Here is a 14,812-nt window from a genome sequence, read left to right as displayed (position 1 = left end):
TATTGGGTTGAGATCTGGTGACTGTGGGGGCCAGTTTAGTACAGTGAACTCATTGTCATGTTCAAGAAACCAATTTGAAATGATTCGACCTTTGTGACATGGTGCATTATCCTGCTGGAAGTAGCCATCAGAGGATGGGTACATGGTGGTCATAAAGGGATGGACATGGTCAGAAACAATGCTCAGGTAGGCCGTGGCATTTAAACGATGCCCAATTGGCACTAAGGGGCCTAAAGTGTGCCAAGAAAACATCCCCCACACCATTACACCACCACCACCAGCCTGCACAGTGGTAACAAGGCATGATGGATCCATGTTCTCATTCTGTTTACGCCAAATTCAGACTCTACCATCTGAATGTCTCAACAGAAATCGAGACTCATCAGACCAGGCAACATTTTTCCAGTCTTCAACTGTCCAATTTTGGTGAGCTTGTGCAAATTGTAGCCTCTTTTTCCTATTTGTAGTGGAGATGAGTGGTACCCGGTGGGGTCTTCTGCTGTTGTAGCCCATCCGCCTCAAGGTTGTACGTGTTGTGGCTTCACAAATGCTTTGCTGCATACCTCGGTTGTAACGAGTGGTTATTTCAGTCAAAGTTGCTCTTCTATCAGCTTGAATCAGTCGGCCCATTCTCCTCTGACCTCTAGCATCAACAAGGCATTTTCGCCCACAGGACTGCCGCATACTGGATGTTTTTCCCTTTTCACACCATTCTTTGTAAAGCCTAGAAATGGTTGTGCGTGAAAATCCTTGTAACTGAGCAGATTGTGAAATACTCAGACCGGCCCGTCTGGCACCAACAACCATGCCACGCTCAAAATTGCTTAAATCACCTTTCTTTCCCATTCAGACATTCAGTTTGGAGTTCAGGAGATTGTCTTGACCAGGACCACACCCCTCAATGCATTGAAGCAACTGCCATGTGATTGGTTGGTTAGATAATTGCATTAATGAGAAATTGAACAGGTGTTCCTAATAATCCTTTAAGTGAGTGTACACTGCTTTAATTAAATCCTTTAAGTTGTCTATTTGCTCTGCGATGTGTGTGTCTCCTCCTCTCGTCTCTGGTGCTTCAGCTAAAAATGGCTTTAAAGGGCGTGAGCCCCCCATTCTCCCGCCCAGAGTGACCAGACGTTCCAGCTGCTATTCAGCAACAGGTTAATCCTATATCGCAGATGTAAATGATTATTATTACTTGATTTCTTAGCAGACACCCTTATCCACCCTTACCCTTATTTTACCCATTAATACAGCTGGACATTTACTGGAGTAATCGAGGTAAAGTACCTTACTCAAGGGTACAACAGCAGTACCCCTATCTGGGATTGAACCACTACTCCACACTGATGCCCTTGAGGCCATTCATTTTACCGGACAAGCTGTTTTTCAGCTGCTTTGCCCCCCTGTCCATTACCAGTACGACACTGGGCGCCTTTATTTCCCATATATATATATTTTTTCTGAACACCCAGCCTCTAAGAATCACACTTCAACATTATATTGTTTGTCTTAATTATGTATTATTTGGAAAATGTCAGATGACAATACAGGGCTCCTTCTACATGCTATCAGCCAGGGTTGCCAGACACTTCTCTCAAAATTCCTCTACTGGTGGAAAAAAAATCCCCCATTTTCAGCTGTTTTCAAAAAATTTCCCCCATAAGTAAATGTGAATAAACAATACAGTTTTTTTTGTTCAGACTATTATACCTTGCACGGATAAAATGTGAGAATAAATGCAGTTGCCAATGGAAAATTATTAAATATATATTATATATTAAATATGATTAAAAAAATAATGTAAATCTTAACCGGGCTTTGCAAAGATATTATGTTTGGTCATCTCCGGGTGCCTCCGGTCAGGTTTTAGGACATCCCGACGAACATGTATTGTGGTCATGTTTTCTTGTTTTCTTTTATATAACAATAAATAAAACTGTTAAAGTTCTTATTTTACATACCGTGCTCATATTTTATTGATGATACATTTTCCCTGACCACCCACTCCCTATTAGTAACTTACATAGAATAATAAAGCTAACAATATAGGTCTATAGTCTGTAGGGTTCATGTTCAACACGTTAATTAAAAATAAGATTTAACCATACATACAGTACCTTTCAATTGCGGTTCTGCCTCCCATTTTAGGTGTATCTCTGTCGAGATGTTTTTGTTAACATTTGTAAGTTATGTCAAAACATTCCAGATAAATTCTAGTACGGATCGACCGATATGTTTTTTTCAGGCCGATACCGATTATTAGTGATCAAGGAGACTAATAACCAATAATTGGGTACGATATATATATACACATTTGCGGTAAAAAATACAATTTTACTGTCAACATTTAAAGTAGCACAAATACCAACACAAAACTTCCTTTAAATGTGTTTAAAAATATGTTTAATTACATACTAGAAAACAGAACATTTAAAATTATATTTTGAAAAATAAAGTGCAGGGAGCTCGTAGCAGCATTTCTTGTAAACTGAATTGAAATTTTACATAGATAAAATAATTAACTCAATAGCTCCCCAAAACAGGTACATTTAACTGACACGAGCTCGTGCAATTGGCGAATCTCTCAAGAAACTACATCGTAAATGGAGGTGAATTGACTCGATTTTTGCAATGCGAAACCTGACAAAATGTTTGCTGCATTACCATTGCTAAACCTCCTAACGTTAGCTAGTTCCTAACTATCATCATGTAAAACGTTAAAAAAAACTAATATGGGCGAGTAATCTGTTATATAGTATTTGTTACCATACTACGAACATTAGCTGTCTAGTTGCATTAGCACTGATGTTGTTGACTCGTTACACAAAAATATCACTGCATAAACTCAAACGTTAACCTATTTTTTACTGCAACAAAGTGCATTATATGCAGGGACTCTGGTGGAAAAGCTGTGACTGATTTAAAAGCCATTGCTTTCGCCTCCGTTGAATGAAATCCCTTATCATGTTTGCCCTATTAAATGGGGTCCTGAAAAATCACTTTCCAATGTCTCTTTTTTTGCTAGTAGGCTACACCAAAACATTAGTTTCAGTGGAGTAACATTAGTGCACAGAAAACAATTACTGTGTATTGTCTTCATAGCAATAGATAACAATGATTGTAATGTTTGTTGCAACTTCAGCATAGATTATTGTGATGTTCATTACAACTTCAGCATTCTTACCTTACCTCCGCTTTCCTTTTTCCCACAAATACGGCATACAGTGTTGATTGGCTATTTACTTGTGAGCTATAACCAATCCGATAACACTGCAGGCAGGACATTGAGCCAGACTAGATGCAGAAACCTTTCTGAGGAATGCGGCTGCATCTGAGCCAGTGCAAGTGCCTTTAAAAAAAGTACGCCTCTTATCGGCCATCATATCAGACAAATTAACGATTCCGATTATTGGAAAAATTATGAATATCGGTTCCAATTATTGGCCAGGCTAATAATCGGTCGATCCCTAATTTCTAGTCTTGTCCTTCTGCTCACTAAGCTATAGCATCAGACGATGGCACGCTGAATCAGCAGCACAATGCAAGATAATTTTGCTCACACCTCAAAGCACTAGGAGAGTGTAGTTATATACGATTGATCAATAAATATGCACTGGGTCCAAGAAATGGCGTAATAAGGTAATATTATTTAAATTCAATCAGTTGCCTATCCTTAACAGTTATAGTCACTGATCAGGCGCAAAAAATGTTGGGGTTTTGTGAGAGTGTGTGATTGGTGGAAATGAGAAGGGCGTGAAGACGCAATCGAGAAATATTGGGTAGAGTCACGCAGACTTTCGTTATTCTGTGTAGGCTTTGACCAATTTAGCCAATGGTCATCTGAGAATGTTCAGAAAATGTGCAGACACTGTGTAGAATAGCAAAAGTCTGTGTATCATGAACACACACATACACATCTAAAATGACTAGTTAAAAGTAGTCTGTGCAGCAATTTGCATACTATTGCATCACTAGTAGAAAGGAAAAATATGAATAAAATATTACAGAAATCCCCCATTTCAATCTGAATCCCCTCATCTGAAAAATATTTTCCCCCATGAAACCTTCCCCCCTATTATTTCCCCCATAGCTTTGATTTTCCCCCAATCTGAAAACCCTGTTATCAGCCTTTGGGGATATATATATAGGGCCAAATTGTGATGGCTAGACGACTGGGTCAGAGCATCTCCAAAACTGCAGCTCTTGTGGGATGTTCCCGGTCTGCAGTGGTCAGTACTTATCAAAAGTGGTCCAAGGAAGGAAAAGCGGTGAACCGGCGACAGGGTCATGGGTGGCCAAGGCTCATTGATGCACGTGGGGAGCGAAGGCTGGCCCGTGTGGTCCGATCCAACAGACGAGCTACTGTAGCTCAAATTGCTGAAAAAGTTTTTTGAAATTGTTGAAAAACTTACAGGACTTAAAGGATCTGCTGCTAACATCTTGGTGCCAGATACCACAGCATACCTTTAGAGGTCTAGTGGAGTCCATGCCTCGACGGGTCAGGGCTGTTTTGGTGGCAAAAGTGGGACCTACACCATATTAGGCAGGTGGTCCTAATGTTATGGCTGATTAGTGTATAATATATATATATACAGTGAGGGAAAAAAGTATTTGATCCCCTGCTGATTTTGTACGTTTGCCCACTAACAAAGAAATGATCAGTCTATAATTTTAATGGTAGGTGTATTTTAACAGTGAGAGACAGAATAACAACAAAAAAATCCAGAAAAACTCATTTCAAAAAAGTTATACATTGATTTGCATGTTAATGAGGGAAATAAGTATTTGATCCCCTATCAATCAGCAAGATTTCTGGCTCCCAGGTGTCTTTTATACAGGTAACGAGCTGAGATTAGGAGCACTCTCTTAAAGGGAGTGCTCCTAATCTCACCTTGTTACCTGTATAAAAGACACCTGTCCACAGAAGCAATCAGATTCCAAACTCTCCACCATGGCCAAGACCAAAGAGCTGTCCAAGGATGTCAGGGACAAGACTGTAGACCTACACAAGGCTGGAATGGGCTACAAGACCATCGCCAAGCAGCTTGGTGAGAAGGTGACAACAGTTGGTGCGATTATTCGCAAATGGAAGAAACACAAAATAACTGTCAGTCTCGGTCTGGGGCTCCATGCAAGATCTCACCTAGTGGAGTTTCAATGATCATGAGAACGGTGAGGAATCAGCCCAGAACTACACGGGAGGATCTTGTTAATGATCTCAAGGCAGCTGGGACCATAGTCACCAAGAAAACAATTGGTAATACACTACGCCGTGAAGGACTGAAATCCTGCAGCGCCCGCAAGGTCCCCCTGCTCAAGAAAGCACATGTACAGGCCCGTCTGAAGTTTGCCAATGAACATCTGAATGATTCAGAGGAGAACTGGGTGAAAGCATTGTGGTCAGATGAGACCAAAATCGAGCTCTTTGGCATCAACTCAACTCACGATGTTTGGAGGAGGAGGAATGACCCCAAGAACACCATCCCCACCATCAAACATGGAGGTGGAAACATTATGCTTTGGGGGTGTTTTTCTGCTAAGGGGACAGGACAACTGCACCGCATCAAAGGGACGATGGACGGGGCCATGTACCGTCAAATCTTGGGTGAGAACCTCCTTCCCGCAGCCAGGGCATTGAAAATGGGTCGTGGATGGGTATTCCAGCATGACAATGACCCAAAACACACAGCCAAGGCAACAAAGGAGTGGCTCAAGAAGAAGCACATTAAGGTCCGGGAGTGGCCTAGCCAGTCTCCAGACCTTAATCCCATAGAAAATCTGTGGAGGGAGCTGAAGGTTCGAGTTGCCAAACGTCAGCCTCGAAACCTTAATGACTTGGAGAGGATCTGCAAAGAGGAGTGGGACAAAATCCATCCTGAGATGTGTGCAAACTTGGTGGCCAACTACAAGAAACGTCTGACCTCTGTGATTGCCAACAAGGGTTTTGCCACCAAGTACTAAGTCGAAGGGGTCAAATACTTATTTCTCTCATTAACATGCAAATCAATGTATAACTTTTTTGAAATGCGTTTTTCTGGATTTTTTTGTTGTTATTCTGTCTCTCACTGTTAAAATACACCTACCATTAAAATTATAGACTGATCATTTCTTTGTCAGTGGGCAAACGTACAAAATCAGCAGGGGATCAAATACTTTTTTCCCCCACTGTATATATATATATATATATATATATATATATATATAAATATTATTTTACTCCAAAATTGTCGGTAGATCTGAGGTTTCGGGAATGTCTTGCATTTTTGGTGTGCAAATCAAGATATCAAGAAAATGTAATGAACAGAGTGGTATTCATTGATGGCTGGTCTTATGAATTACTTTTCCACCCCCCCAGTGCTGATCTGTGGATTGCAGCCTTGTGCAGGCTGATGGGAATGCATGTTCACATCTCTTTAGTGCCCCTAGGTACCGTTACAACAGGGGTTCCCAGAATGTTTAGGCCCAGGGACCCCTTTGCTGCCCAAAGGCTGCATTATTTCATTATTAAATCTGATTGAGAATGACACAACCTATTTAACTGGTCTGTGGAGTTCAGGGCCAAAAGATCTTTTAAAAACTGAATTTATCAAAATACTACCTACTTAAGTGACCTGAATGAAATGTTTTTGTAAATTGATGATTTTACAGCAACCTATAAAATATGCTGGTTTTACAGAATTTATATTTTAATGAACATTTACAACATTCCCTTAATACAAATCAAAGAAGCACAAGGACAAGGACAAGAAAATAAGGATACACTATGCTTGGGGAAAACTTATGTGGAAGAAGATATAGCCAAATTACAAAATAGTAGAAAACCTAATAAAAAAGCAAACCACAAATTGAGGAAGTGAACTTGGTACATTGATAAGAATAGGCTATTATAAGAATGGAACCTGTAAAAGTGACTGGAAGTAAGACTATTCAGGTTAGATGAGATTTGATTTAGTTAATATAGAGCACAATATACATCAAGTACATCAAGACTGTCTTGATGAGTCACTCTTTTATGCTTTTTATAAAGAAAAAACATGTATGCAGTGGGGGGCAGAATTGTAGTTTGAGGAAGATTTAAGAAGTAAGATAACACTATCAAGAAATGTTTTATTGAGTAGTTAAAACGTATAGTAACAGTTTCAACTCAGTGAATTTCACTGATCAGTTAACTGCTTTGACCTTCTTAGTTTAACAAGTTACACCCTTACATTATTTATGGTGCGATTTAAAGGAACACAATATAGAAATAACAAATGATGACATCAAAGTATGTCCTTTGTTCAAAGAAGGGCACATTAAGTTTGATTAACTTTAAAAAAACACAAATATGGAGAATATAAACAAAAAATAACCTATTACACAAGAAACTAAGAAAGCAAGATGACACAGAGACAGGACTTTCCACTAACCCTTTTCCTAGGTTTTGTACAACTACTCCATAGCCATTTGTTTAGATGAACAAACTTCACCACATGGATATATTTTATGCCAGAAGTTAGAAATAAAAGAATATAACTGGGAAACAATGCAGCCTTTTACTTGCCTCTTTTCACAGTTCCTCTGGGATCAGATTAATTAATGGGGATAGAAAGAGATGAATGCAAGTTTCCCTAGTGCTAGAAGACAAATACATATTCAAGTATGAAGAAACATTAGCACAGCAGTTGGATAATCGCACCGTCCAATAAGCTCAGTCCACTGCTGTTTGTATTGCACAAAGTGTTTTGGAAATGCAGTGGATTTATCCTGTATGTAGAGTATATCCACATTAGTAAATATCTAAAAGTATTTTAAGTGTCAGTGAGTTAAAGCACCCATATTCCACCATTCCCAGAGTTAAAATAGCAAGAAATAAATACATCCCAGTGGCACAGAAAAATATAAAATCCCCCAAATTACAGTTAATTCCCTAATATACACAGTTTAAAAGCATGGTCAGGAAAAGTTGGGATGCTTTTCTAGTTTTAACATGGTCTGATGTCCTCCCATCAGTCTACTCAGTTAATAAGTGAAAACCAAAATTGGTTCTGAAAACATACAACCATTGGAGTAGATTATTCTTAAATCAAGATATTCTTAGTCAAATTATTTGTTGATTATCAATTGAAGTTAGAGAGGTCCCATATAGTATTAGGGCTGAACAGCTTCTATAAGCTCCTATGACAAGTTTTAATCATATAAAGGAATGTCATACAAACAAATAAAATTTAAATAAAGTAGTGGTTAAATAAAACAAAACAGGGTTTATGTATAGGATGTATTTAACATACGAGATGGAGGTCCACAATTTGATTAATCCTGGGCATTGACTGATGAACTAACATTATTACAGGTTAAAGCAAAGAGTATGTTCTCAGCTGTTGACAGTATTTCTACTTACATTACTAGAGGTAATACATCAATCTAGTGCAGAATTTGTTGAACACCAATACAAACCTCTGACTTCATCACCATACCCAATATCTTTAGAAATGACTTTGCAACATGTACAGAAAATGACAGTCAGGTTCCACACAGACCTAGAATTTAAGGAATCCATGAGATAGTCTTCCTGGTTTGCAGCAGATGATGATCACAAATCCTCATCGGGGATCTGAAACTTTGCATATACAATCAGCATTATGACTGACATAACTATACAAAGACACCCGATCACCAGGTAGGCTATTCCAAGGAACTGGTTCTGTCCTCCCATCCAGGAAACATTGCTGAACACCACTTTCTTATGGCCTTGGAAACTTAGCACAGGGAAATCTGGAGGACACAAAGGTCAAGGAATGGACAACCACTACAAACATACCATGGCCGACTATACAGATGATGCATCTCGTCAACCGTTTATGATCAATACATTTTAAGTTCAGTTTTTATAAATGTAATTCACAATAACATACACAACATAAATATAACAAAAAGTTCAAACTAACTAATTATAGTTACTTTTGTCTGATTGTGTGTAAACTGTAATCCACATTTTGTCCTTTCTCTGCAGTTCACACTGATTTTAGGCCTTTCAGTGTCCCTTTCAACAGATAAAGATCATACTAGCAACATAACATCTTATTAGAACATCACTGTGAGTGTGGACGTGCCCAGGAAACACAGCCAGAACAAAGCAAGGGTAGTAGTAATCTTTAGATTTGCTTAGATAATATATGTGAATCAATCTGCCCTTTTCTATTTAATGATAGCTTTATTCTTCTGCACCAAACAGGTTAAACTGGTAAAGCAGAGTCAGAGAACTGTACAAATCTATTAGTAATCCAAGGTGCTGACTTCAGTAAATATATAACATGCAAGTCATACCTACAGGCTATACTTGCATTCTTCAGAGTGATGACATTTAATGATTGCTACACAAACTGTACTAAAGGCTTAAAGGTGTGCAGACATGAATGACAGATGAGATTTGACCTTTTTAACATTGAAATAGGATTTCTTGTTGTCGAACGTGAGAACAAGATGTCAGCTGTTGCAAAACTTTGACCTTCTACAATTCTACAACATACAACCACTTTTACACTTTTAAAACTTTTCTAAACATGTTCTGATCAAGACCATTGTCAACTGTAAAGGATACTGTACGAGATTTCCAAGCTGTAATTCCCAGCAGGCAAGCCACTAGCGTAATCTGTGTCCGAGATCCTCCTGTAAAGCTTCCTGAAATCTGGCAGAGCTGCGGTCCTCATCCATACCAAGAAGTCCTGGTTCAGAAACCCGTTATTGCTCAGGTTGGTGTCTAGGTCATAGGCCGGCTTTGGCCAGTTCAAAGGCTTCACTGTCCCTTAAAACCAAAACATCACATTTGATCTGATGCTGAAGGATGCTTGTTCCTGCTGATCATATTAAGATGCCACCAAATTAAGATGATGAGAAGTAGATCTTTACCTTGAAAAGCCTGTGTCAAGTTGCCATTTATCTGGCCTGGGTTTCGGAATTTGATGTTGTAATCTGTCCACCAGGCTATTCCATTACCATCCAGGGGAATGTTCCGTCCAGTGTCATTATGAAAGAGCACGAAGGTGTCTAAAAAATAAATGAAGAAAAACCCTCAGATATACATGTATCCATTAAGCTGTAACTTGTTGCTAAATCTTAGGAAGTCTTTCAGTAAGCTGAATTTGAAGTGAGTACATTACCATTAAAGAAACTGTTTGCAATGGCTCCACAAGGTGCTATAGGTGTTCCGTAGGCATCTCTGTCGAATGGTGCACAGTTGTTCACTGGATTCTATGAGGAAACAAAACTACTTGATGGCATCAGATGAACATGAAATACGGCTGATATGCATGATTATGAAAAAACTAAATGCGATTCGGTTTGCAATTATTTTGTTCCCGCCCAACCCTCCATTTTCAATTACCAATAAGTTTACGATATCAAATGGCTGAGAATTTCAGCCAGGCCTCAGCCAATCAGTGGCAGCCTTTATGAACATTTGGAGCTGGCTCTCTTTTCAGTGTCTGATGTGTGTTGCTTGTGAAAATAACATTAATTTATTAAAATTGTGTTTATATATGAACATGTTCTTGGGTACAAAGGGTCAACTTCCAATCCTCTTGAAACAAATTAAGCCTTTAACATGTATTTCCTATATTCGATTAATGATCGAATGATGAAACAGAATTCACTAATTACTTCAGCAGGTTCTTAATTCTGCAACATTAACAAAGTGGGCTGCTGAGAGAACACTGATCAGGCTTGTTTTGAGTTTCACCTTTATACACCATTTGGAAACACTGGCATACAAACGAGATTCATACAGGGTTTAATGGGAATAAATCAATGCATAGGAACAAAACTGTTTCAGCCATCTCTTGGAGGTACTTGGCAGTATAAATAACCACAAACCAGCATAGAACTGCTGACTCCAAACAGTTGATTGTCGTCCCGAGAAACTCCATATCTTCTGAAGTTTTGGTAGAAGTTTGATAGGCCATAATACATGTAAACAGGGCCCTGTTTAGGAAAAGCAATAAAGTTACTGTCCTGGTAACTTTGAGTACTGTAAAACATGAACAGGTTCTCTCTTTTACAAATGTATCATTATATTTCTTTGCAGGTGACCTTATCCAGGGCGACTTTAAACTAACAATACATCACATTATGTCTACATCCAATTACCTGTTTATATGGCTGGGTTTTAACTGGAGCAATTTAAACATTTAACTTTTGTTCCTATGACAACAGTATGGTTTTAGACATAACATACCTCAAACTTTGTGCTTAGCGTAAAGTTGAGTGAGCACTTGCAGTTTTGTGTTGCATTGTTTGTGCAGGGAGCACAAGGGGAGTTAGCAGTATTACCAGTGTAATCCATCTGTAAAGCAGAGAAAGCTGTTATTTAAGGTCTATGGAAGAAAATGTTAAACAATATATGGATTTCCCCCATTAATAATATAGTTAGTTGTTGTTCACATGATCACTTTCCAGAGCTCAACATTTTAATTATGAAGAAATAAGCCAACACTTATGAATAAATAACATGTAGGGACCTATATTCCATTGTGCACAGCTTTGTGAGGAGTCTATGACATCACTCAGGAGGTACACACACCCCGACTCCATGTATATAAGCAAAAGGTGAGATACTGCAAGTTTGACTACTCTGTAAGTTTCATTGCAGAAGTGTATGCATTTGTGTAATAGCATTTATTAAAGCATTTAATGTATTTATGCAGCATGATGACAGCAGCTCTGGAATAACCTGGGAGCACATACAAATATTTTCCCAATAAGATTAGTTTACTCTATCAGTATTATTTTTATATTTACCAGGAAACATGTCAATAGTGAATGAATTCAAGATAAATCCAGGAATCACACCCAAGTGAGAAAACGAGTTATTTTAAACATTGATCATGCTCCCCTTAAGACACACAATGAGTTTGCAATACCACCCATCTATGAGAGACAGTGAAAGAAAACTGTTCCTACCTCCAACACTTGAATGTTACTGGAGGTGATGAACAGTGCAACACCAATGGCAATGAAAGCCAGTCCAATGACAAGAAAACCAGGGATAACGATTCCTGCTGACAAGATGGGCTGCCATGCAGGCAGTCTCTGCTGGGTGAATGCTGTGTTGTCAGGCTTGTTTGGAGTTTCCCCTTCTTTTGCCATTTTCAAACTCAGACAAACCTATATCAGTCAGATGGGAATATCTGGAGGGATCAAAAAAAAAAGTAATTAAAGAATGATAATGTTCATAAACTGCTGCATTTTGGGGAACCCTGAGAATTGTTTAGGACAGGGTCCACAAAAGTACATGTAGCATTGGTTTAAAGAGGAAAATGCTGACACTTTTTACCTTGTGGGACAAGGAATAATATATAGACTCTGTAAACATCTTAAGCATCAAGCTTCTTTCCTCTTCCTTGCATGTGCTGTGGATTAGCTCCAGATCACTACCATACACAAATGTAAAATGCCTTTTCAAATGGGAACCTGCTTTTACATTGCTGGCACGAAAATGAGACCATATTCCGACAAGTTGCATTTAAGCGCTTATTTTGACCTAAGCAATTTTAATAACTTTACACTATGAAATATTATTTGCAAAAGTGTATGAGAACATAAGAAAGTTTACAAACGAGAGGAGGCCATTTGACCCATCGTGCTCATTTGGTGTCCATTAATAACTAAGTGATCCAAGGATCCTATCCAGTCTATTTTTGAATGTTCCCAAATTGTCTCTTCAGCCACATCGCTGGGGAGTTTGTTCAGATTGTGACGGCTCTCTGTGTGAAGAAGTGTCTCCTGTTTTCTGTCTTGAATGCCTTGAAGACCAATTTCCATTTGTGTCCCATGTGTCCCTGCTGATCTGGAAAAGCTCCTCTGGTTTGATGTGTTCGATGCCTTTCATGATTTTGAAGACTTTAATCAAGTCCCCACGTAGTCTCCTCTGTTCCAGGGTGAAAAGGTTCAGTTCCTCAGTCTCTCAGTAGGACATTCCCTTCAGACCTGGAATAAGTCTGGTTGCTCTCCTCAGAACTGCCTCTAGAGCAGCGATGTCTTTCTTGAAGTGTGGAGCCCAGAACTGTCCACAGTATCCAGATGAGGTCTAACTAGCGCATTGTACAGTCTGAACATTACTGCCCTTGTTCTCAATTCTACACTTTTGACAATATACCCTAACACTCTGTTTGCCTTTTTTATTGCTTCCCCACATTGTTTGGATGGAGAAAGTGAGGAGTCCACGTAGACTCCTAGGTCTTTCTCATGCGTTACTTCATCTCGTTCTATTCCTCCCATAGTGTAATTATAGTGGACATTTTTGTTAGGCTGTTACCTGCATGTAATACCTTACACTTGTCCACATTGAATTTCATTTGCCAGGTGTCGGCCCACAACTGAATATTATCTAAGTCCCTTTGAATAACCTGATCTGCCAAGATTTTATCTGCTGGGCCACTTATTTTAGTATCATCTGCAAATTAGACAAGTTTGCTAACTATCCCAGAGTCCAGATCATTAATATAGATTAGAAACAGCACAGGCCCTAGTACTGATCCCTGTGGAACTCCACTAACAACCTCACTCCAGTTAGAGGCGACTCCTCTAATCGACACCCTCTGTTTCCTATACATCAACCAGTTCATAATCCATCTACTTACATTACCCTGAATGCCTACAGCTTCCAATCTGAGGATCAGTCTTTGGTGTGGAACCTTATCAAAAGCTTTCTGAAAATCTAAGTATGTCATATCATACGTTTTCACATGATCTACAGCTGCAGCTGCATGTTCAAAAAACTCCAATAAATTACTAAGACATGATCTGCCTCGTATAAACCCATGTTGACTATCTCCAATAATATGGTTTTCATTAAGATGCTCTTCTATTTTCTGTCTAATCATTTTTCCCAACATTTTACAAGTAATGCAGGTGAGACTGATGAGTCTGTAATTTCCTGGCTCAGTTTTGTCCCCTTTCTTTGCTGTCTTCCAGTCAGTTGGCACATCCATGTATACTGGGCAATTTATATATTACTACCTTCCACAAAGCTGAGACAATTAAACTTTTCATGTGCATTAGCTCCACCTTTGCAATTAAAAGATACCATCCCACGACAACAATAATAATAAAGCTAATGATTATAATCCTATGCAAAACGCGACATCGTATACATAACCGGTCCGGGTCCAAAAAAGGTAACCCGTGCTAACTACAACATACGCTGACTTTATTGGTAATGACAGCAGTAAATGTAGAAATGTGAAGCACTTATTGTCTAAACCCCCTGGTTAAGAGTAGTTTCTGAACCACTGAATACACCCCCTCTTCCGCAAACAGCACATCTGACAACTCGACATCACGCACCGAGCGCAAGTTACCTGTTTGTCACCTGTCCCAGCCCCAGTGCCCTCAGACTGCTTGGACAATATGCATTAAGCCTATATATTAGTGCATAGATCAATTAAAGCAAACACAATGACTTAAAAGTACAACAGAGTGCTCTTGCAAAAACTTACCTGTTAAGCGTCTTCCCCAAAAACAGTCGCAGTTCCTGAAGAGCAAGTTCGGGTCGTGACGTCACTTTGAAACACCTCAGTTATCCTCATGTATTATTTCATAATGGTCTGATTTATTACAGTTAAAAAATGCATTTAAATCCATAGACAATATCTCGCGCGAGTGTAAACTATACATGTATGTAAACAAACCAAAAAAAAAAAAAAAAAAGTTACATTTAAATGTTATCCGAAATAAGACAAACCGGTTATTCCGGGAGCGCGCATGGCTGGGAATTCTCGAGCGTCCGCGTTCTCGAGCGTCGTCAGCAGAGCTTCCGCTTTGGGTTTGACTGACG

At 39.0% G+C, this 14,812-nt stretch overlaps 1 protein-coding gene across 2 annotated transcripts; it reads right to left on the bottom strand.

Annotated features, from left to right (window-relative positions):
• Positions 1-7,087: 7,087 nt before the first annotated feature.
• On the bottom strand, positions 7,088-14,669 carry tmem30b (transmembrane protein 30B). 2 transcript variants are annotated; one of them, XM_066717458.1, is made up of 8 exons: positions 14,475-14,669; positions 11,938-12,164; positions 11,213-11,320; positions 10,852-10,959; positions 10,140-10,230; positions 9,889-10,026; positions 9,581-9,784; positions 7,088-8,754 (listed from the first exon to the last, which is right to left on the bottom strand). In XM_066717458.1, the coding sequence occupies exons 2-8, from the start codon at positions 12,121-12,123 to the stop codon at positions 8,573-8,575; spliced, it is 1,017 nt and encodes a 338-aa protein (XP_066573555.1). In that variant the 5' UTR covers positions 12,124-12,164; positions 14,475-14,669; the 3' UTR covers positions 7,088-8,572. The 2 variants fall into 2 exon arrangements, with proteins under 2 accessions (XP_066573555.1, XP_066573556.1); XM_066717459.1 differs by lacking the exon at positions 14,475-14,669 and adding an exon at positions 14,337-14,358.
• Positions 14,670-14,812: the final 143 nt, after the last annotated feature.

This window comes from Amia ocellicauda, chromosome 11 (genome assembly GCF_036373705.1).
Source record: "Amia ocellicauda isolate fAmiCal2 chromosome 11, fAmiCal2.hap1, whole genome shotgun sequence".
Lineage (NCBI taxonomy): Eukaryota > Metazoa > Chordata > Actinopteri > Amiiformes > Amiidae > Amia > Amia ocellicauda.
This window is presented reverse-complemented; position numbering and strand designations above follow the sequence as displayed.

What these genes read in the sequence shown, in the direction of transcription:
- tmem30b (XM_066717458.1), bottom strand. Translation starts at nt 12,123, where the DNA reads ATGGCAAAAGAAGGGGAAACTCCAAACAAGCCTGACAACACAGCATTC. An exon ending in TGCAAACAGTTTCTTTAATG is followed by an intron (nt 10,027 to 10,139) that starts GTAATGTACTCA and finishes TTTATTTTTTAG; the next exon opens with ACACCTTCGTGCTCTTTCAT. An exon ending in CAGCTTGGAAATCTCGTACA is followed by an intron (nt 8,755 to 9,580) that starts GTATCCTTTACA and finishes TGTGTCCTCCAG; the next exon opens with ATTTCCCTGTGCTAAGTTTC.